Source organism: Ruditapes philippinarum, unplaced genomic scaffold (assembly GCF_026571515.1).
Source record: "Ruditapes philippinarum isolate M1 unplaced genomic scaffold, ASM2657151v2 ctg693_1_1_1_1, whole genome shotgun sequence".
Classification (NCBI taxonomy): Eukaryota; Metazoa; Mollusca; class Bivalvia; order Venerida; family Veneridae; genus Ruditapes; species Ruditapes philippinarum.
Window position 1 is genome coordinate 22,801 of NW_026865227.1, and position 23,281 is coordinate 46,081.

The following is a 23,281-nucleotide window of genomic DNA, read 5'->3' on the forward strand; positions in this document are numbered from 1 at the left end:
GTATTTTGTATGGAAGTCAACATACTACTTTATTTACAATTTGCTACCTTTATGACACATTATTATATACAGAACATCCAGTGCTACTTTTTTTAGTTGTGCCCTAAATCTATTATTCAAACACTATTAAACACGCATTTGACATTTTTTAAGAATGGGAGAGAAAAAATTGATTTCTGAGGCATAACATGCTTTTAAGTCTTGACAATAGCATTGAGAAGAAAAGGCCAATTTTCTTGCTTCATATAGGAAAACATGAAGTTGAAATCACACTTCTGAAATCATGTTAATCTAAATTTCTAAGTGATTTTGGCAGCCACTATTTATTACCCTAAGCATTTTCAAAGTGCTAGTTTGTTAAATACATTATCTAATATTCCAAACTTCTTACTGAAAACAAAATTGCAGATAAATGAAAGTTATTTTCATGTATAAAAACATCCAACTGTTTCCTTTCATTACGGACATCTGAAGAGAACTTTGGACATTAACAGACATTGTGTGAAATGTACAACTGGGTCATCGAAGGGGCCTCTGTGGCCGAGTGTTTATGGTCGTTGACTTCAAACCACTTGCCCCTCACCCCAGTGTGGGTTTGAATCCTGACAGGGACTTTGGATTCTTTCATGTAAGGAAGTTTTCCATATAGCTAACAGAACATCAGTGATTCTACTTGGGTGCCCTTCATGCCTGAAATAATGCACAGAAAGGCACCTAAATTCTTCCTCCACAAGTAAAACTGGAACATCGCCATATGACCTATAATGTGTTGGTATGACGTAAAACCCAAACAAACGACTGGGTCAATATGAGGACACCTGAGAATATTGTCATTATAGTCAGATCACTGAATACTGATGGTGCATCAGTTTTAGTATTTAAATCTGAAATCTCTCTAATATTATCCAGTATTATCAACATCATTCCAGATCTTTCATCAGCCTGGTGTCAATAAAGTATGACAGGGTTGGGTATAACTTCTATGTGACTACAGCTAACACAGTACTGCACTTAGGTAAAATAATCAAGCCAACTTAGTATTTTAATCAATGCACCATCAGATGTCCAAATACACAAATCTGCCTGTGACAATCCCCCACCCCCAACTCATCTCAAGATGTACAAAAACTATAAATAGAAAACTGAACACTGAGTCAATGTCATGAATATTTAATTATTGCTTGACTTTAGAAGCACCAGCGTATGTGTGAAGACAAAAACAGTATATGTAAAATGTTATTACATAACACATAAAAATGTACAACAACTCTTACACAGATCTGAACACACCAAATTACACAGACAACAATACATGACGGCTACATTATTTACAAACAGCTAAGATTGGTAAAAATTTTGTACTCCCTTGTAAACATCTAAATAATTTATCAGATCCATATAGCTTAACTTCTTAAAGGAGCTCCAATGAGGTCCAAAAGCATAAAAACATAGATCAGCTCGGGCACTGAAAACAAAAAAATATTCAAAAACAAGTAACAAATATTATCAGAAATCGATTGGAAATCTTATTTTTGTGCCATTCATAGCCCAATTTAAGTGAAAATCGTTGCAATGCTTTTCAATTTTAGGGCATCTATTCGCAATAAGAATAATTATTAAGGCAAAATGGAGTGAGTGAATAATCTGAAAATTTTCACACAAGTTATTGGTCTAAACCTTCAACAAATGGAACATTAATTTAGAAAAAATAAATTCTAGTTGTGTCATGTCAAAAAACCTCAGTGGAGTCCCTTTAATCCAGGCAGAAACTTAACATCACTTGATACCTGGTTACTAAAGTTACAGTTGTGATTCTTCCTTTATAATATTCTCAGAATGTATATTTCTTTATTTATAACAGTTGCTGTTTTAACCCTTGCCATGCCGAATATTGAAGATAAATAGACTTGTCCATCTTTCAGTCTGGACAAAACCGTTTATCATTTTGACACAAAATTTCCAAATCAGTATACAGAATGAATAGCAAACAGTGCAGACCATAACCAAATGGTACGAGTGCACCAGCTGACCTTGGTCTGCACTGGTCAGCACGGGTAGAAGCAGTTACTGCTAACAGTTAGTATTGTATATTTTTATGTTCCTCTAATAAAATAAAAATTTCTATGAAAATTGCCACATAAATAAATTATTCCTGTAATTATTTAAAACAAGAATAACAAAAGATGACTTTGTAAAAACAAAATGCCCCTGTCAAAAATATGTTTAGTATCAAATGTTAAAGTGAGGTTATGGTGAAAATTGAATTTTGAAGAAAAAACCTGATCTTGACAGCCAAGGACAATAAGGGGTCAAGGTCATATTATGTTAAAACTAGAACTATCACTAAATGTGATTAATACCCCCACAAGTCTGCTTCGGAAATGAGGATGTTACTAGTAACAGAATACCTTGTAATAGAATTGAAACATAGAGTTATGGTTGTGGGCAATTAAAGATAATTGTGGTTCATGTATGTTCATGTATGTTGCATTTCCTTTCAATGTGGTTGGCCATTGATGAAGTTTAATTGAATTACTCTGTAATAAGTCCAGAAAGACAAAGAAAAAGAACAAAGGGCAATAACTCTATAAATACTGAAGATAGAGTTATAGTTCTTGTGCACTGCACTTCCTCTTATTGTGCTTGACCATTGTATGAAGTTGTTTTGAATTCCAACCAGTACGTTTTAAGTTATGCTCCGGACAAGGAAAAGTATCAAAGGGCAGTAACTCTGTATTTTGTCAAAATGGAGTTATGGCTCTTGTGCACTGCACTTCCTTTTAATGTCCTTGACAACTGTATGAAGTTGTACTGAATTCCAACCAGTAGTTTTCAAGTCATGCTCTGGACAAGGAAAAGTAACAAAGGGCAGTAACTATGTAATTAGTCAAGATGGAGTTATGGTTCTTATGCACTGCACTTCCTCTCAATGTGCTTGACCATTGTATGAAGTTATAATGAATTCCAACAATAAGTCTTCAAGTTATGGTCCGGACAAAAGAAAGCAATGGCAAAGTAACAAAGGGCAATAACTCTGTAATTAGTCAAGATGGAGTTATGGTTCTTGTGCACTGCACTTCCCCTTATTGTGCTTGGCCATTGTATGAAGTTGTTTTGAATTCCAACCAGTAGTTTTAAAGTCATACTCTGGACAAGGAAAAGAAACAAAGGGCAGTAACTCTGTAATAAGTCAAAATGGAGTTATGGTTCTTGTGCACTGCACTTCCTCTCAATGTGCTGGGACATTGTATGAATTTATAATGAATTGCAACAATTAGTCTTCAAGTTATGGTCCGGACAAAAGAAAGCAATGGAAAAGTAATAAGGGCAAGTTATGGTCCGGACAAAAAAAAGAAGGCAATGGAAAAGCAACAAAGGGCAATAACTCTGTAATTACTTTAGATAGAGTTATGGTTTTTGTGCACTGCACTTCCCCTTATTGTGTTTGACAATTGTATGAAGTTGTTTTGAATTCCAACCAGTAGTTTTCAAGTTATGCCACGGACAAGGAAAAGTAACAAAGGGCAATAACTCTGTAATTAGTCAAGATAGAGTTATGTTTCTTACGCACTGCACTTCCTCTCAATGTGCTTGACCATTGTATGTAGTTATATTGAATTCCAACCATTAGTCTTCAAGTTATGCTCCGGACAAGGAAAATGCAACGGACAAAAAAAAAGCAAATGGAAAAGCAACAAAGGGCAATAACTCTGTAATTACTTTAGATAGAGTTATGGTTCTTGTGCACTGCACTTCCCCTTATTGTGTTTGACAATTGTATGAAGTTGTTTTGAATTCCAACCAGTAGTTTTCAAGTTATGCCCCGGACAAGGAAAAGTAACAAAGGGCAATAACTCTGTAATTAGTCAAGATATAGTTATGGTTCTTATGCACTGCACTTCCTCTCAATGTGCTTGACCAATGTATGTAGTTATATTGAATTCCAACCATTAGTTTTCAAGTTATGCTCCGGACAAGGAAAATGCAACGGACGTCTGGACCGACCGACCGACCACCGGGTGACTCCTATATACCCCCCCCAAACTTCGTTTTTGGGGGTATAATGAAGGTATCATGCAGGTGGGTTTGTTTTCTTATTATTTTAACAATGATATACCATTACTTTGTACAACAGAAATGTGATAGCAATGGTTAGAGTTTCCAACTATCCACAGATAGGCAGCATAAAAACAAACATTAGGACAGCTTTTTATTACTGACACAACTATAAGGACAGCATTATATGGCTGGTACAAATACTAGGACAGCTTTATACATGGGTGCAAGTTTTCAGGCACATGCCTGAAGCTCAGGTATTTGTGACAAATTTCATGATGTTTTACTATTAGATTAGGAAAATGATTATGAATAACATTTTCAGGTTTTTCCAAATTTTCAACTTGCATGCATGTTTATATGACTGACGCATAAGGACAGCATTATTTGGCTGACACATGTATAAGGACAGCTTTATATGGCTGGCACATGTATAAGGACAGCTTTATATGGCTGGCACATGTATAAGGACAGCTTTATATGGCTGGCACATGTATAAGGACAGCTTTATATGGCTGGCACATGTATAAGGACAGCTTTATATGGCTGGCACATGTATAAGGACAGCTTTATATGGCTGGCACAAATATTAGGACAGTTAAATATTATTGTATGACTGGCACGTGTATAAGAACACTTTTATATGGCTGACACATACATGTATAAGGACAGCTTTATATGGCTGGCTTAACTATCAAAACATAGTATTAAAACTGGTACAATTATAGGACAATTTTACATAACTGACAAAAATATAGCCTGTCTCATGTTTAGCCGAGTCACATAAAATCTGTCTTACATTAAAGGGAGACTTAGGCAAAATTTTGATTTTTTAGTTTTGAATTTTTCATTCATTATTCTGTAAATGCCCTCAAAATAAATATATTAGACAGTCAAAGAAACAAAAAATTTTTCAATATAAAGAATAAAATGGTTGTTTCCTAACTTGACCCGCGTGGGTCAGGTTAGAGCGCTAGGATTTCACAATAATTGTCAAAGGGAACTCTGGAAACGTTAAAGAACATGTCAAATGATTGACTTAGATTTGTTTCAACCATTCAATATCCACACTATCTATTATTGTAACTTCAAGGGTTGGTTCAAGTAATCTGACTTGTTTTAAAACTATTTGGTGATTCTATTGGCGTCTAAATTTTGTTCAACATATATAGATATATTTACGCTTCAAACCCAAAATATATAGAATTTTAACAGAAATTCATGCTGAAACTTCCAGAAAAGTCATTTTAGTGTGATTTGAGTACATAAGATCATTTTAATATTTTTGTCATTATTTTGCCTGAATATCCCTTTAACAGGTTTCACAAATGTTTTTCTTTTCCCTTAAACTTGGTTATATATGTAAAAAGCATTCTAAAAACAGTTAAACACAGATAAATTCAGATCAACATAGCGTAAAAAGCACATGATTAAAAGAAAATCACAATAAATACTGTTCAAAAACATAAACATACAAAAAGCAATTATAATTTTATTATCAACAATATTTCACAATGTGCTGTGTTCCCAATAAAAGCAATAATCATTCTGGGAAATACAGTAAAAGCTGTCAGATAAACAGCATGCTCAACCTTTTTTCCAGCGCTAGATGGTAAAACAAGTGCTACATAAAAATTTAAGTCTATAAAGGGGAATAATCCAATGAAAAAATGCTAGAGTTACAGGTCCTGTTTAATGATCTACAAAGGCTGTGACTAAAAAAAGGATTGGAGCACCACACTAAATACCGTATTCCGGTATATACCGGACAAGGCGCTTGAATGATAAAATGCTAAAATCTTGTCTTTTTACCCAACGGAATGAACTTTAACAGGTCTAATTCATCTTTTCACACCGAATCAAGTACGATAATCAAGGAAAAATGTAAAATTCGGCGAAAAAAACGATATTTGTCTATTTTGTGATCATGATTTCTGCAAGCGTCTAGAGGTACTGCTCCAATCCTGTATTGAGCTAAATCCATCTACAAATATGACCCTGAAGTAGTGTGTGCAGTTGAAATGAAATAAAAACTGGTGACAAAACCTTAACCAGGACTTTTTATTATGTACACAAAGGGGAATAAAAATGATTAAATTGATGCAAGAGTTATGTGTCTTGGACTGAGACCTCTAAACATGTGAAGTTTGTTTAAAAAAAGAGTACAGACATTCAATGGTATTGAAGAAAAAACGTTAATGCAAAATATGAACACAGTTTTACATCATTACAGCTGTTGAAACATGAGATTTCAAACAGTCTATGAGAAGCTGAATTTAAAATTTATTTGAAATTTTTGTTTTTAATTTTTCTCTCTTTAATCTATACAATCAAATGAGCCATGTCATGACAAAACCAACATAGTGGGTTTGCGACCAGCATGGATCTAGACCAGCCTCCGCGCAGTCTGATCAGAATCCATGCTGTTCGCTATCAGTTTCTCTACTTGTAATAGGGTTGGTAAGCGAACAGCATGGATCCTGATCAGACTGTGCGGATGCGCAGGCTAGTCTGGATCCATGCTGTTCACAAGCCCATTATGTTGGTTTTGTCATGACGCGGCTCAAATGACTTAAAACATAACAAGGTGGTAAACCGACAACTCATCATAAGCCTTTCTACTTCTACTTGTTTTATCAACAGTAAGATTTAAAGATGATGACATGTGAACAAAAATACTGTAAAATTAGGTAATGATTGCGTAGTTCCAATAACCAACAATAATCTATGGCAAAATTAGTGAGTCTTAAAAACCATCAATATAAAAAAATTTAATGCAAACACTTATACAACTTTTAAACAAGTTTCATAGTTTTTTCATTCTCCAAACTGAATAAAACTTACTAAATCACTCAACTCTTGTCTTAAAATAAGCAACCAAATAAGGCTTTGAATTAATATGATTAAACATCACTCAAAATCTGGACCACAAAATTCAGCACATGAAGCTTTTATTTTAATCAAATGTCTGTATATCTTATTTTGGAAGCATAAACTAGTTTTATGAACATAAAGATTGTGACATAATGAAATTTTATTAAAAATTTGTGCAAAAAACTATTCACTTCTTTTCCATGCATAATATTCAGACATAGCAGTGGGTCAGGATTAAATTTTGAAATAAAAACTGACTGCAAAAAAAATCAACACAAACTGGTTGATATAACTACATGTATATCAGGAAACAAATGAACAAGATTGGTGGTTATATGACTATAATTTGCATAATTTATCATTAATTATGCATAAAAAAAAGGACCACTTATATATACTCTCCAAACGTCTGTGCTGACAAAGACTTCCCCGATGCCATCTGTATCGAGCAAGACTCGCCTTTAGTCTGACCAGACTGCATACTGTAGACTGCCAAAGTTTAGAAATTTGATATTAAAACTCTACTCTCTAAACAAATGGACAACTTCAAGATGAAAACTTAACACGTCCATTAATAAAAAAAAATCCATCCACCAAAAATAATGCAAAATGAGTTTGTTGACAGTTGATTTTACAACACAAGTCTGACGTCAATACACATATCAGAAAACTGTAAAATGTTGCACTGGGTCATCCTTCGTAACTCATTCTGGTACAAAATAACAACAGTTTTTGATCCTTTTATATCTTTTTTGACATAGTATATTCACTATTTAGCTTTGATTGTTTAATTACTATTACTCCTGCATGGTCTAGCAGGTAATGTCCCTTGTAAATAGTCCTTGACAAAAGAACAAACATGTTCCGTTGTTATATTTTTCTCCTCACTAACATAGACCTTTTGTTCCGGAAAGTCAAGGATGGTCAAAAGCGGTGTCCGTTCAGAAAGGCTAGCAAAAACACGCACAGATTCACAAATATCATCCTGAAAGGATAAAGAAAGGAAAAGAATAGTCCTTTAAAAAACCCTTTGAATGCAAGAAGCTATGACTTCAATTCTACCAATATATGTACAGTAAACTGTTTATAACTATATTCAGGCAAATTTATATCGTTTTATCATAACTGCATCTGGGAATCAATCTCATTTGCCAAGAGATCTTTATTCATCAGTTTCTTTATCACCTGTGGTTGTGGAATTCAAAATTAATAGGTCACCTTTTGTCATATAAATACCTTTAAGGACATGAATGGTGACACTTCCGGTGTCTGTACTTTCAGTGCCTGAAAGGGCCGATGGACCCTCATTAAGCATAGAATACACTGTGGATGTGCTTTCAAATACCACCTGTAGGGGTTAATTTGTTTGTTATTTTTTATTCATTTAAATCTTTAAGCTATAATGTACTTACATCTGCTCCAATAAAAAAGACAAGATCACGATGCTCTCCCTTGTTGTGCTCTTCAGTTGCTGGCTGGAGGAGTAAATCTCGTGCCCTGTCAACTTCCTCATCTTCTGGCTCTGTTTACAAAAATATATACACTGTATATATATTTTTTTCCGATTATTTGATATCATTTGTTAAAATCTGTCCTCTAAAAAGTTTCTTCAAACCCTTGGTGAAATTTTCAAATGTTTGATTCTATCATATGTTGTTAATGATAAAATAAACATAACAAACAAATCTAAGATTACATAACAAGTATCTGTTACCTGGCAGTCAGATTAATTTTCATTATCTTAGCTTTTTTGGACAGTAAACAACTTCTTTGTACAGTACTGACTATAGTGGTATAGATTTTGTTCACATAGCATATATTACCTCCCCTGACAGCCAGTGATTCCCGTTCATATCTTAATTAAGTTTAAGACAATTAAATATCTCTTGCTATTCAATTATCTCCATGTTACGATGCTAAAAAATCTTTAAGATATTGGTGCTATAATAGTTTTCTACATATAAATATAAAAGAATTAGAAAATACACAAAAATCAACGTTTTAAAATGGTATTTGTTTTTTACTTTTTCATTTTTGTCAATATTTCTAACCCCTTTTATGGCTGCCACTTTTGTAAAGGGTGGTAAATATTTTACTTATCTTTAAAAACATGTCTCAATAGGCTAATTGGATCTTATTTTTTGGGGTATTCTATATAGCAAATAACACCAGAATCTTAAAATGTCATAAGCTAAGTAAAAATCTTACCAACAAATAAAACAAGACATGCAGACTCATTCAACTGTATAGCCCCACCTTCTGTCAACTCATTTATTGGTTTAGGATACCATGGGAACTCCTGGAAATATAAAATTAGTAAAAAATTACAGACATGTTAGGAATACATTCTACACCTTTTCATTAAATTCTATCTTATGCTATTCATGCTAGAATTTTATCATGTCTTGCATGTACTATGGAACACCATTTTAGCTAAAAGTTCATATATACAAAGTGTCAGCTTTAACAGCTGATAAACTGTCCACATGTTCAACTGTTACAATGTGTTGTTTTCATTGTGACATTAATAAACTGCAGCACCTGGGAAGAGCAAATTTAAATATGTTCTGTGAAAAGCATTTTCATTTAGATAAAGAGTTTCTAGTATTTATTGTGCAGCTCTTTATATCTACAGGCACTATTTGATAATAATGCTTTCTTATGACCAATACTATAAAACATACTACTGTGCAACATACACATACATTTTACATATATGATAAAAGTCTCATTTCCTGTATATTTCATGCTGAAATTTTATCTTTTTTTCTTTCTGATATCGTTTCTGACCAAACTTATACACCATACTTTTCTTTCTGACATCACTTTTGACTCGACTTATACACCATACTTTTCTTTCTGACATCACTTTTGACCCGACTTATACACCATACTTTTCTTTCTGACATCACTTTTGACCCAACTTATACACCATACTTTTTGCACAACAATTTTTAACTAGTTGTTTGTTGATTCAGGTGCAAAACCACAGTAAACATTTTGACCATAAAGATAACAAACAGCTACAATTAATGTCTTAGGTCTACAAAAAAGCAAAACAAACAACTTGATTCTTATCTTCCCCACATGTATGCAACACTATCAATATATGCATCCACATCACCAAACAGACACTGGCTTTCAGATCTATTTCAAAATAAACATCATAGACAAATATCTAAACATGCAAACTGTATATCTCTTTGAGCACTTAAAAGTAATTAATGCTTGCCTATGTTACCAGTATATAGACAGGCCAGCCTATACATCTAAATGTCTCATCAAGACTCGTGTCTCATAATTATCATACAATACTCTGAAATCCCTTAAACTAGCAAATGGACTGTTCCAAATTCAAAGCTGGACAAGTCTATTTACAAAATTTAGCAAATTAAAGAGTTACATTTAAACAGTAATCAAATAGTGCTTTGAAGGGTTTGCTTGCTAGAATATCTGTAACTTTCTTGAGAAGTAACAAAAAATTGTTCTTTCAGATAGCAATTTATGATTAAAACAGGCACCTGGTTTGTATACATGTACATTTAGGGCAAAAAGTTTGGAGTCAACAACAACATTGACCACTCATCCATGGTTGCCCCATAGATTTTTGTTTAAAGGAAAATTGCACCACTCAAGAATAACCATGTATTCAAACAGATTCTTCAGTACTTTCTATATTTGGTAATTTCTTGGAATCTATCAAACTTATGTTGCTTTCCTGTATTATCTGAAGGGCTATTATATGTAACTTATCAATAATATTGCTTCCATATGATAATAATTGTAACCCATTTATTCCACTACCAAAGGGGTCCCAACACCATTTCCCGTAGAATGAATCATCATGCATGGGTAGATGGGTAAAAGTTTAAAACATTTTTTTAAAAAAAACCCTGAAAACTCTGAAGTAATTATTATTTTCATCAATTTTCTGTAGAGAAAGAGAGAATTTAAGAGTACTAATCTTATATCCTGAAATTCTGGAAAATATCTAAAAACTTCTGACCCAGGTGAGTGCTGGGGAAACAAGAGCTGTCAGAAGGACAGCGCGCTCGACTTTTTTAGTGCTTGCCTATAAAACAAAACTTTGACAGTTAAGGGCACACAAGACTTTAACTAGGAATTTCTAAGTACAAATCAAGAAACATTTTCACAGAGTTATCTTCTCTTGCTTACAGATAGGTCTCATGATGGCACATAAGAACTCCAACTTCCAAAGTAATATCTCAAATGGTTAAGTCAACAAGTGGACAAGAATGAAAATCTTAACTGAGTTTCTAAGTCAAAAAGGGCCATAATTCAAATAAAATCCTTAACAGAATTACCTTCTCCTGCCCATGTTTTGGCGACCATGATGGTAAACAAGTATTCCAACTTTCAAATTAATATCTCAAACAGTTCAGTCAAAAAGTGGACTGGTACTAAAAACTTAACCAAGATTCTAAGTCGATAAAAGGCCTTAATTTTTAAAACAAATCCTTGACAGAGTTACCTTCTCTTGCGTACAGATGGGGGTAATGATGTGAAATAGCATTAAAAGTTTTCAAAGCAATATCTCAAAGGGTTAAGGCAATAAGTGGATTTTACCCATATTCAATGTATTTTCTAAGTCAAAAAGGGGCATAATTCTGTCAAAAACCTTGACAGAGTTATGTCCTCTTGTCTGTTGATGAAGGTCGTGATGGTAAACAAGTATGGTCAGTTTCAAAGCAATACCTCCAATGGTTTTGAAATAAAGTGAGGTGGTACAAAAAACTTAACCAGCTCAATACACTTTCTAAGTCAAAAAAGGGCCATAATTCTGTCAAAAACCTTGACAGAGTTATGTACTCTTGTCTGTAGATGGAGGTTATGATGGTGAACAAGTATGGTAAGTTTCAAAGCCATACTTGTAATACTTCTGAAATAAAGTGGGGTGGTACGAAAAACTTAACCAAGGTGTGACGCCAACGCCGACGCCAACACCGACGCCGACGCCGACGCCGGGGCGAGTAGGATAGCTCCCCTTTTCATAGAAAAGTCGAGCTAAAAAATCACTAGATGTATTGACTATCTTAACAATGTAGGATTCAAGCATTACTGGCATTTATTACCGACCATCGGATAATCAGACACAATTAAAGTCAGTATTTATATAAGGAACATTGTTAGCCGGGGCCTGATCATGTTTTTCTTACCTTGTATCAGTTAGTTCAAAGGAGTTTTCTTTCATTTCTTTCGTTCCCCGTTAGACAATTATAAACTAACAGAACCTCCAGCGTAAATATAAAATCTATCCTTTCTGTATAACATGTTTTCTTGTCTGTCGGAATTCTTTTAAACAACATTTAATTGCTTAGAACTTCCCATTACATGTTTAAACCAATTACTTGCATGAGATTTCCTCGCATTTCTATTCTTTGCCTTCGTTATAGTGCATTTTCTCCATTTATCTTGATACAAAATAAAACAAGTTTTTGTTGGATTTTTTTTGTATGGGTAATTATATTTTAAAACAAAATTTATCAAAATTGTCCCCCTCAGGGGCAAATAATTTAGTTAACTTTTATTTAAAATTTTTAAGAATAACCCTTTTCGGAAATTTAAAGGGGATAATATAAAAATACATAAAATTTTTTAACCCCTTGGGGGCTTGAAAAATTTAAAATGCTTTGAAAGCTCTAAAACATTAAAAGGACATGTAAATAACCATGGGTTTTCTTTCCCGGAAAAAGTCCTTTTTTTTTAAATCTCTTTTTTTTAAAGCAACACTTTAAAAAAGCCCCACGGGAAAAAGATTTTTTTTAAAATTTAAAAAATATATTTAGATTGATATTTAAACTTTAATAATAAAAAATTTTCCCCGGGTCTTTCAAATAGAAGGTCCCGGAAAAACGCTTTTGTAAACCCCTTTTTGCTTTTATTTTAAAATTCTTGGATAACTGGTTTTAAGTTTTCTGTACGCAAATAATATAAGTGTTCAAGAAAAGGGCGAATAAATTAAATACAAGAGCAAAAAATGAAAATTTTTAACGACATGATGTTATTTAAAAAATCTTTAAACTTGTGAAAAAAGGATAAATATTTCAGAAAATAATGTTTTTTTAAAACTATATTTTGTTGAAAAAAACATAGATTGCTTTTTTCAACAATTATTTGCCCGATAAACGGCGCCATTTTGAAAATCGCGGAAAATTAAACATTCAATATTTAGCAAATAAATTCGTGAAATTTTATGATATTTTCTACATGATAAGATTGAATAAACATCTTTTTCTCTTTAAATTCAATTTCTATTTTGTCATTGAACAATGAATAAATTTTAAAAAAGCTCATGAAACTCGGACGCCATTTTCAAGTATGAGCGGTAGATTTTTACCGATTGACACCGGGTGAATGAAAAATTCTTAATTTCATTGCAAATCTATAAGTTACTTTTTCATAAAAACTGGGAAAAAAATGTAGTCAAAAGTTAGTTTTAAGTAATTTTTTTTATTAAATTTAAAAAAACAATTTTTTCTTATAATTTGTTTTTAAAGGTTTATGTGCCCAAGCCAGTCACGGTCGGTAGATAAACCGATACCCTACTCAACCGAACCCGCTTTTTTTCGTAAAATTGGGGGCCGTCTCCAACCATTCTATTTGAAAGACCCCCGGGTTTCCGGACTGGCTTACTATTTTTTATTTCATGAAATTAAAAGAGATAAAATTTTTGCTCTTGGCCTCACAATCAAAATTTCTCCATTATTTTTTAAAAAGGCTCAAAATCCTTAAAAAAATATGTTTATATATATTTATTTAACCCCCCAAATTTTAATGTTTACACAACTATTTTTTGAGTGTTTTGTCAATAAGCGTTTTTGCTCCCTTTTGAGTTATTGCTTACAAACCCGGCTTTAAAATATTAAAATTAAATTGAAACCCCAAAATAATTATATTTTTAATTTTAAAACCCGAAATTTCCCCTTTAAATAGATTGCCTGGGCTCTTTTTTTAAAAAAAATACATGTATATTTCCCAAACCCCCAAACTGGCAATAAAATTAAAATGTAATTTTGACAGTGGGTAAACCCGCACAATCTGTTTTAAACAGCAGCAGTTTGACAGGCCAACTGTGCCACACATTCTCTTTAAATACTTCCAAAATTTTTCCCTGTCTTGGAAAAGTACCCCAGCAGTACGTAAATTGGGTTTTTCATCATTCTTTTTATTTGTATGGAGTTAAAACCCAAATTTGGAACCACAAAAAAAACATAAATTTAAAGAGGTTTTAAATTGGCTTTTTTTTTTTCATTTTTTAGGGAATTTAGGGCAGACCCAAAAAAAAAATCCCGATTTTACAAACAAATAAAAGTTTACATTTATAAAACTCTTGGGCCCTTGCCCGAGTAAACCTAAAAAATTTTCCTCTGGGGTCTGAGGGCTCTGAAATTTAAAAAATTTTTAGGTTTAAAAGTTTGTTAAAATAATTTTTAAAATTTAAAGGGCCCTTTTGTTAAAGGGCTGACACATTTGGGGTTTTCCCCCCCTTCCCTTGGGGTCTCCCGAAATATTCATTAAGGGAAATTTAAACCCATAATGGGCTGTCCCGCAGGGTTTATTTAAAAGTGTCTATTTTTCCAAATCCCCCGAAATAATGCTGAAAAAACCCTTAAAACCCTTTGCCTGCTGGCGGGACAGATTCTATCCCGTCAAAACCCTGAGACCAAATTAGGCCCGCAAGTTCCCTGTTTGGGTTTTTATGGTCTGCACTTTTTTTACTTTCCCCAGGGCCCAAAACAGAAAAAATAAAAAAATTACATTTTTTTTTTTTTTATTTTTCACAATTTAACCTTCTTTTCACCCCTTCCAACAAAATCTTTTTCTACTCTTTTTAAATTTAAAACAAGTTTTACCCGAATGTTGTCAAACATGGTGGGATGGGCGAGTGGGTTTTCGCTTCGGACTAGTAATCTAAGGATTGCTGAATTTGTTGTTCAAAACCCGTCAGGGGCAAGCCTTGTTTCCCCTTTAGCAAAAAACTTTTTCATTTCCCCTTTTTTTTGTTTTCCTTTTTTTGTGTTCCAGGAAAGGGGTTTAAAGTTTTATTTTCAAAAAAGCTTTTAAATTTTTTTCTTAAAAACCCAATTTAAACTAAAAAAAAATTTGTTAATTTTCCCCTTTAAAAAAATTTTTAAAACCCGTTTGGCCCACAGCAAAGGGTCAAAATTTAAAAACTCTTCCCTTTGTTTTTAAAACTGAAAATTCAGAAAAATTTTCCAAAGAAATGGTATAACAAATTATTGAAATTCCCGCAGACAGTTACAGTTAATGGATTTTTTTTTTTTATAAAATTTCCTAGATTTTAAAAAAGGGCCAAGGGGAAAAAGGTCCTCGCCTTTGCTTTTTGATCATAAAAATTTAAAAATTCAATTTTCAGGGAACCCCCAAGGGGAACACAGTTTTTAGTTTTTTGTAAAATTTTTTTAGGTCATTTATTAATTTCGATGTTTTTTAAAAAAAACAATAAGCCCTTTTAATTGAAAAATTTTATTGTAAAATTAGAAATTCGAGAAAAAAGGCAAAATTCAAGGGGAAGTGAAAAAGAAAACTGAACATAAAAAAATTCCAATAATTTGTCAAGGCTTTAGATTCAAAGGGAAAATTTGGGGCCCCAAACTAAATGGCTTTTAACCTTATAAAAGGGGGAAAAAATGGTTCACCCGGTATGGTTCAAAACCCAAAAAATTTTTTTCAAGGCTCTTGAAAAAAATTAAATTGGGTTTTCGGGGTGGTGGGGGTTTTAAGGGGAAAACCCAACAAAATTAAAAAAAAAAAAAAATTTTTTTTTTATTTTATTTCAATTGGGACTTAAAATTTTTAATTTTTTTTTCAGTGACCTTTTTATTAAAAATTATTGTTTGTTTTTTTTTTTTTTTTTAAATTTTTTGTTTTGTTTTTGTTTTTTTTTTGGTATTTTTTTTTTTTTTTGGGGGGGGGGGGTTTCCAAAAAAAAAAAAAAAATAAAGGGATGAATACCTGGAAAGTGAATTTAAAAGTGCACTCCAATGTTTCCTTTAAGGGTTTCCCGGGAAAATGCTAAATATTTAAAAAATATAAAACATCCATCTTTTCCATCTAACAAAGCCATTTTTTCATTTTTGGGTTTAAAATACTAAACAAAATAAATGAATGGGGTACAAATGTCAAAACCGTGAATCTGCCCAAAAACTTTTTGATTGGGGAGATTGAAATTTCCAACAGAAGGCTAAAAGGTTAGACAAAATTTTTTAGACAAGGCCCCCAAATTTTTCAGGGAAAAAAAAGGTTTAAAAAAAATTTAAAAAATTTTTAGGGCCCAAGTGACCTTGACAGTTTACCCCTGATTGACCTTAAATCCCAAAATCAAATAAAAATTTTGTTTAATATGAAATATTTTAATGTTAAACAAAGAAAAATTGTAACCCCACCCTTTTTAATTTCATTGTAAATTTATTGGGAAGGGAAAATTTTTAAAAGCTCAAATCATAAAATTCCCGCAAAAATCTGAGTTCTTTTAAAACTGAAAAACATTTTAAAAGCCTTCCCAAAAAAATGCTTAACAATATGTTTATCCTTTACAAAATGTCATTTTTGAAATGCAGAATGCCCCTTTTATTTAAAACGATTTATGCTGATTTTTGCCCCCAAGGGGCTATTAAAAAATTAAAAATTCCTTGCCCGCACCCAAAACTATTGCACATAGTTTTTATTTAGGCCCCGGGGAAAAAAAAGAGTTTTTTGATCCTTTGTTTCATCACCCCCCCCTCCTCTTTCCAAACTCCCCCTTTTCCGTTCCCAATAAAAAAGGGGGAAAAATTTTTAGGTTTCATTAAACTTTAAATTTTTTTAAATATTTTTAAATTTTCAGTCTTATCATTATATAGATGTTGTTTAAAATTTAAAAAAATTTTTTAAAAAAGGACGCCAAAAAATGATTTTAGGGGCGGCTGATTTAAAAACCCTGAAAAAACAACTTTTTTCCTTTTTCCCTGAAATTTCAGCACCGGAAAACCCGATTTTTCTCTCATTTATTAAAAATTCTTTTCCCCTTTTTTGAAATTTTTCGTTTTAAAAATAAACATTTAATTTTCCCGTGAAAATGTTTTGGGAGTTTGTACCCAAAAATTTAAAATCTCTTTTTTTTTGTTATATGTAAAGGGTTTATTTGGAATTTCAATTAAATATATTATTTGTTTGTTTTTTTTTTAATTTTAGGCCAATTCTTGCAGATGGGGGCTTGCTGTCCCAAATTTTTGGACAGGGGCGGGCTGGGGGACAGGGCTTTTAACAATCCTTAAATTTTAATAAATGTTCATACCCCCCAGCTTTGGGAATTTTAATTAACACAAATTGTATCCCCTTTTCTAAAATTTAAAAAGTGTAAACTGGAATGTTTTACATAAAAAAACCTGGTAACCTTTCCCTCTACTAATGTTAAAACTGTCCACATTTTTAAAAAAATATTTTTTTGATTTTTTCATTATGGGAAAAAGGGCCTTGAAAAAAGTTGATTTTCTTGTTTTCCAAAACTCTTCTTGATTTTGGGAACACCCGTGCCTAACATTACCTAATTACTGCTGACTGTCTAAAACTCATCACATTTTCTTCCCCATTTTTTCCTTTGGGGGGGAAAAAAAATTTTTCACCTAACTTCACATGGAAAAAAAAATCTATGATTCAAAAATTCTGTTATTTTATTTGGGAAAAAGTTTCAAAAACAAACTTAGGAAAAAAACCCAAAAAATTCTTTAAACCAGACATAGATAAAATATCCCTTTCAAGCTGTTTTTTTTAAAGCATGATAATGAAGTTAAAAAGTGTGCTTTTTATTTGAAAAGGAGGGATTGTCAAAAAAAACAACAACTAAGAACAAAAACAAATCAAGGCTACAGAAAAAGGATTTATAATGCACAGGTAATTTTTACCCACCCCCACCCCCTGCCCCCCCCTATTGCCCCTGGCACACTGTAACTTTGCAAGGAGGAGCCCGACTTTTTATCTTCCGTTGTCTTTAAACTCCTTAAACATAAATCCAAGCTCCTTTACCAAATGTTTGAAAAAACAAAATCCCCCTTAGTTTTAATTTCACAAAAAAAAACATTTGAAACAAAAGGAAAAAAAAACATATCTATATTTCAACATGTAATATTTTTTTACATATTAATATATTAGGGAAAAGGCAGCAATTTATTAATCAAATTTTTCACATAAACTATATATACAAGGGGGGGGCAAAAAGTTGATTTTAGTCTTATCTATCTTGAAATGCTTTTATTTATGCTGACAGGTGGCAAAAAAAAATATTCCCCTCAGCAAATATTTCACCCTTCTGTGCTTGTTTTCATACAAAAAAAAAAAACTGTCACAATATTCTAGTCAATATATTAAAAAAAGCTTGTGATCCTCATCTTTACTGTCAATCGTGTCAAACATATCTCTTTAGTACAAAGTTATTGTTATCTTCAAGCACATTAAGACCTTTCACTTTGTCATAATATTTGGGTCAAACTTCTAGTCAAAAATATTTACTCTATATCCCTTCATTTTGTCACAATATCTACGCTCATATTTCACATGTCAAAAATTTTCTAGTCAATATATTTCATCATGTACAAAAATTCACAAATATTCTAGTATTATTTTAAAAAAAATTTTAGTCTATATATTTCATCATGTAAGCAATACTCTTAGTCTATAATTTCATCATAGTCACAATATTCTAGTCAATATATTTTCATCCATGTAACAATATTCAGTCTATATATTTCATCATGGTCAAATATTCTAGTCAATATATTTCATCATGTACCAATATTTCTAGTCAATATATTTCATCATGTCACAATATTCTAGTCAAATATATTTTCATCATGTAAAAACAATATTCTAGTCAATATATTTCATGTCATGTCACAATATTATAGTCTATATATTTCATCATGTTCACAATATTCTAGTCAATATATTTCATCATGGTAACACAATATTCTAGTCATATATATTTCATTCATGTCACAATATTCTAGTCTATATATTTTCATCATGTCACAATATTCTAGTCTTATATTTTATCATGTCAGCAATATTCTAGTCAATATATTTCATCATGTTCAACATATTCTAGTCAAATATATTTCATTCATGTCAGCAATATTCTAGTCTATATATTTCATCAATGTCACAATATTCTAGTCAATATATATTTCATCATGTCACCAATATTCTAGTCATATATTTTCATCATGTCACAATATTCTAGTCAATATATTTCAGTTCAGTCACAATATTCCAGTCTATATATTTCATATGTCACATATTTCTAGTCAATATATTTCATCTCATGTAACAATATTCTAGTCTATATATTTCATCATGTTAACAATATTCTAAAAAAAAAAGTCTAAAATATATTTCATCATGTTCACAATATGTCTAGTCTAAATATTTCATCATTTTAACAATTTCGAGTCAAATATATTTTCATCATGTCACAATATTCTAGTCTAATTATTTCATCATGTCACAATATTCGAGTCTTATATATTTCATCATGTCACAATATTCTAGTCAATATATTTCATCATGTCACAATATTCTAGTCTATATATTTCATCATGTCAACAATATTCTAGTCAATATATTTTCAGTCATGTACACAATTATTCTAGTCTTAATATATTTCATCATGTCACAATATTCTAGTCAAATATTATTTTCATCATGTAACAATTTCTAGTCAAATATATTTCAATCATGTCACAATATTCTAGTCTATATATTTCATTGCATGTCACAATATTCTAGTCAATATATTTTTCATCATGTCACAATATTCTAAGGTCCAATATATTTTCATCATGTCACAATATTCTAGTCTATATATTTCCATCATGTCACAATATTCTAGTCTAATATATTTCATCATGTCACAATATTCTAGTCAATATATTTCAAATCATGTAACAATATTCTAGTCCAATAATATTTCATCATGTCACAATATTCCTAGTCCTAAATGTTAATTATATTTCATCATGTCACAATATTCTAGTCTATATATTTCATCATGTCACAAGATATTCTAGTCCTATATATTTCAGTCATGTCACAATATTCTAGTCAATATATTTCATCATGTAACAATTATTTCTAGTCAATATATTTCATCATGTCACAAAATATTCTAGTCTATATATTTCATCATGTAACAATATTCTAGTCTATATATTTCATCATGTCACAATATTCTAGTCAATATATTTCATCATGTCACAATATTCTAGTCTATATATTTCATCAATGTAACAATATTCTAGTCTATATATTTCATCATGTCACAATATTCTAGTCAATATATTTCATCATGTAACAATATTCTAGTCTATATATTTCATCATGTCACAATATTCTAGTCTATATATTTCATCATGTCACAATATTCTAGTCAATATATTTCATCATGTCACAATATTCTAGTCTATATATTTCATCATGTAACAATATTCTAGTCTATATATTTCATCATGTCACAATATTCTAGTCAATATATTTCATCATGTAACAATATTCTAGTCTATATATTTCATCATGTCACAATATTCTAGTCAATATATTTCATCATGTCACAATATTCTAGTCATGTCACAATTCTATTCTATATATTTCTTTTTGTCATAATTCTGGTCTATCATATTTCATTTTGTCCCAATATTCTAATCTATATATACCATTATGTCACAATATTCTAGTCTATATATTTCATTTTGTCACAATATTCTAATCTTTGTCACAATATTTAAGCCTTTACCTTTCATGATGTTAATAGAGCTTAGTCAATATCTTTCATCATGTCATAATATCAAACTTTATAGCTTTCGTTATGTCACAATATTTAAAGTGTTTACCTTTCATCATAACAAAATATTTCAATCTATATTTTTTTCATCATGTCAAAATATCAAAGCTTTATAGCTTTTATCATGTCACAATATTGAAAGCCTTTATCACCATGATAACAAATATTAAAGTTTAAAATATTTCATTCTGACATGTCAGCAATATTTAACCTTTATCATGTCACAAATTTCTGACAAATTACCTGACAATTTTGGCAGAAAATAAAGCTAATTCATAGAACCCACAGTATCATAAGAGGCAGAGTCTCAATGAAACTTAAACTCATCCCCCGACCCCCCGGCTATCCCATGCATCACCTCAGGGGGTGGAATGGGGTGAGAGTTACAATAGAACCTTTCCAAAGCAAGAGAACAAATTATTCACAATAATTCGGAATTCAGAAATAAATGTTCACAGATAATTAAACTGATTTGTGTATTTTAAATTTTATCTATAAAAACTGAAATATTTGTTTAAACATCTTTTCTGCAGTTGCTGCTATGCTGTATGCTGTATATTATTGTAAAGCTTTGAGTAAAAGAGAGAAGAAAAAAAAATCTCATTAAAATGTTTTCATTGGAAATGTAATGACTTAAACAGCTGAAGGAGTGCCAGTTATCTATCATAATTTTGCTGCAGTCTCTGGCTGCAGTTAACATACCACTGATGATTGTGAAAGATAATTTATTATGTACATGCTTGGTTATAACAAATATAACCTGCATAATGGTCTTTTTAACACTTCTATAACTCATTCCTTAAAGGGACTCCACTGTGGTTTTTCGACATGATTGGACTAGAAACTATTTTTTTCAAGATTAATGTTCCATTTGAAGTAGGTCTTGACCATTATAACTTGTAACTTGTATGCAAAATTTCAGATAATTCACTCATTCCAATTTTCTAGAATTTATCAAATTAATTTGTAAATGGTTAATTTACCAGACTGATTAAATCAAGCTGAATTAAAAATGTGACACAATTCATTTGAAAATACTGCAATCCTATTGGACGATAAATATAGCAGTAGGTTGTACATGAAATAGTTCTTCGATGTTCTTTTTGTGTTTGTTCATATTAAACATACTGCATAAGAGTACATCAAATGCAAAGAGAACAATACAAAGAAAATTCAAGACGAGGTAAAATACAATTAAAATATAAACCTAGAATATTCATTCTTTGTAGCATTTCTTTTTTCTTCTGCAACCTTGAAAACTGCATTCAACAAACTGCACTATTTTTACGAGCTGCACAGCCATAAAACTAAAACTAATTCTAAACTGCATATAAAACAAAATGAATAAACAAAGTACAAGATGTATCATACAAATATTTGAAATTCCGAATTTGTTTCATGTGAAATATAAATTTATAATTGTCTGGGAAAGAAAAAGAGTTTGAACTCCAATTGTTTATAGTGAACTGTCTTGTTTTAGGGTAGAATGTATATAATCAAAGTGATTTAATGTTTTGGATGGCACCAGTTCTTTTTATTTCATCACATTTGATACTATAATGATGTATAGACTTGTATGTTTTTATATATAGTATACGATGGTTTATATTTTTTGATGGTGGCCTATAACAGATCTGAACACCAAAAGCTAGTGGTTTAGAGCAAACAATGCCCCTGTCTGTTGTTTGGAAATGTTCTACAGCTGTCCCCCCCTCCCCCTCGCCCTGGCTTCTGTCTTCAGATAAAAAGATAAATACAAAAATTCTTGTTCTTTTTCTAGTATATATAAAATATTGGAACGCTAAGAGTGAAAATCTCAGATTATAAATTGATATGGCACATTAAAATAGTTGCAAATAACTTAATTTATCATTTGAATTAATAATTTTCAACTTTCTTTGAATAAAGATAAAATAGCAATCAAAAACATTAAAATAAAACATCAAAAGCTAATGAAATAATACATTATAAAGACCATGAAAGATAACAAAAAATATTTATATCAAACTGAACATTTATATCAAACTGAATAAACAGAAAAATAAGTAAATCTTTTTTTCTTTATTCAAGGGGGAGGTTGGCAGAAAGGTAAAGGTCATATTGCTTTTTTCCTAACTATCTTGCAACCTTCTGTAGCTAGCTTGAATAGCTTCCTCACATGAAAGAATCCAAAGTCATTGCTGGGGTCCGAACCAACAGCACCACGCAATTTTGAGCTCTCTGCCATGAAAGTTGAATGTTAATTTATGAAATGTTCATTGCATTGTGTACTTTAAGTTAATAGTAAACAAACCATGCAGATGTGAATTGTGTGCACTTAATGCACACATATAGTTAATATGTGCTATTGTGCACTTCATGTACACAGACCGAGTATGATAAAAAAGGTGAGCATAGATCTTATTTCATGTACATCATACACAGTGCATAATATACCCGTAAAATTCCTAATAAACGCCCCTCCCCTAATAAAGGCCCCCAAGGCCTTTTGATAAG

At 31.4% G+C, this 23,281-nt stretch overlaps 1 protein-coding gene across 1 annotated transcript in view; it reads right to left on the bottom strand.

The window, feature by feature from the left end:
- Positions 1-6,044: 6,044 nt before the first annotated feature.
- The window catches only part of LOC132728286 (nucleoredoxin-like), a 57,240-nt gene continuing 40,003 nt past the window's right edge, over positions 6,045-23,281 (bottom strand). Inside the window, exons 5-7 of the mRNA XM_060713909.1 lie at positions 9,139-9,229; positions 8,343-8,452; positions 6,045-7,915 (exon numbers count right to left, since the gene is read on the bottom strand). Of these exons, the coding sequence (XP_060569892.1) occupies positions 7,718-7,915; positions 8,343-8,452; positions 9,139-9,229 (399 nt within the window). The 3' untranslated portion in view covers positions 6,045-7,717. The remainder of the gene's footprint in view (positions 7,916-8,342; positions 8,453-9,138; positions 9,230-23,281) is intronic.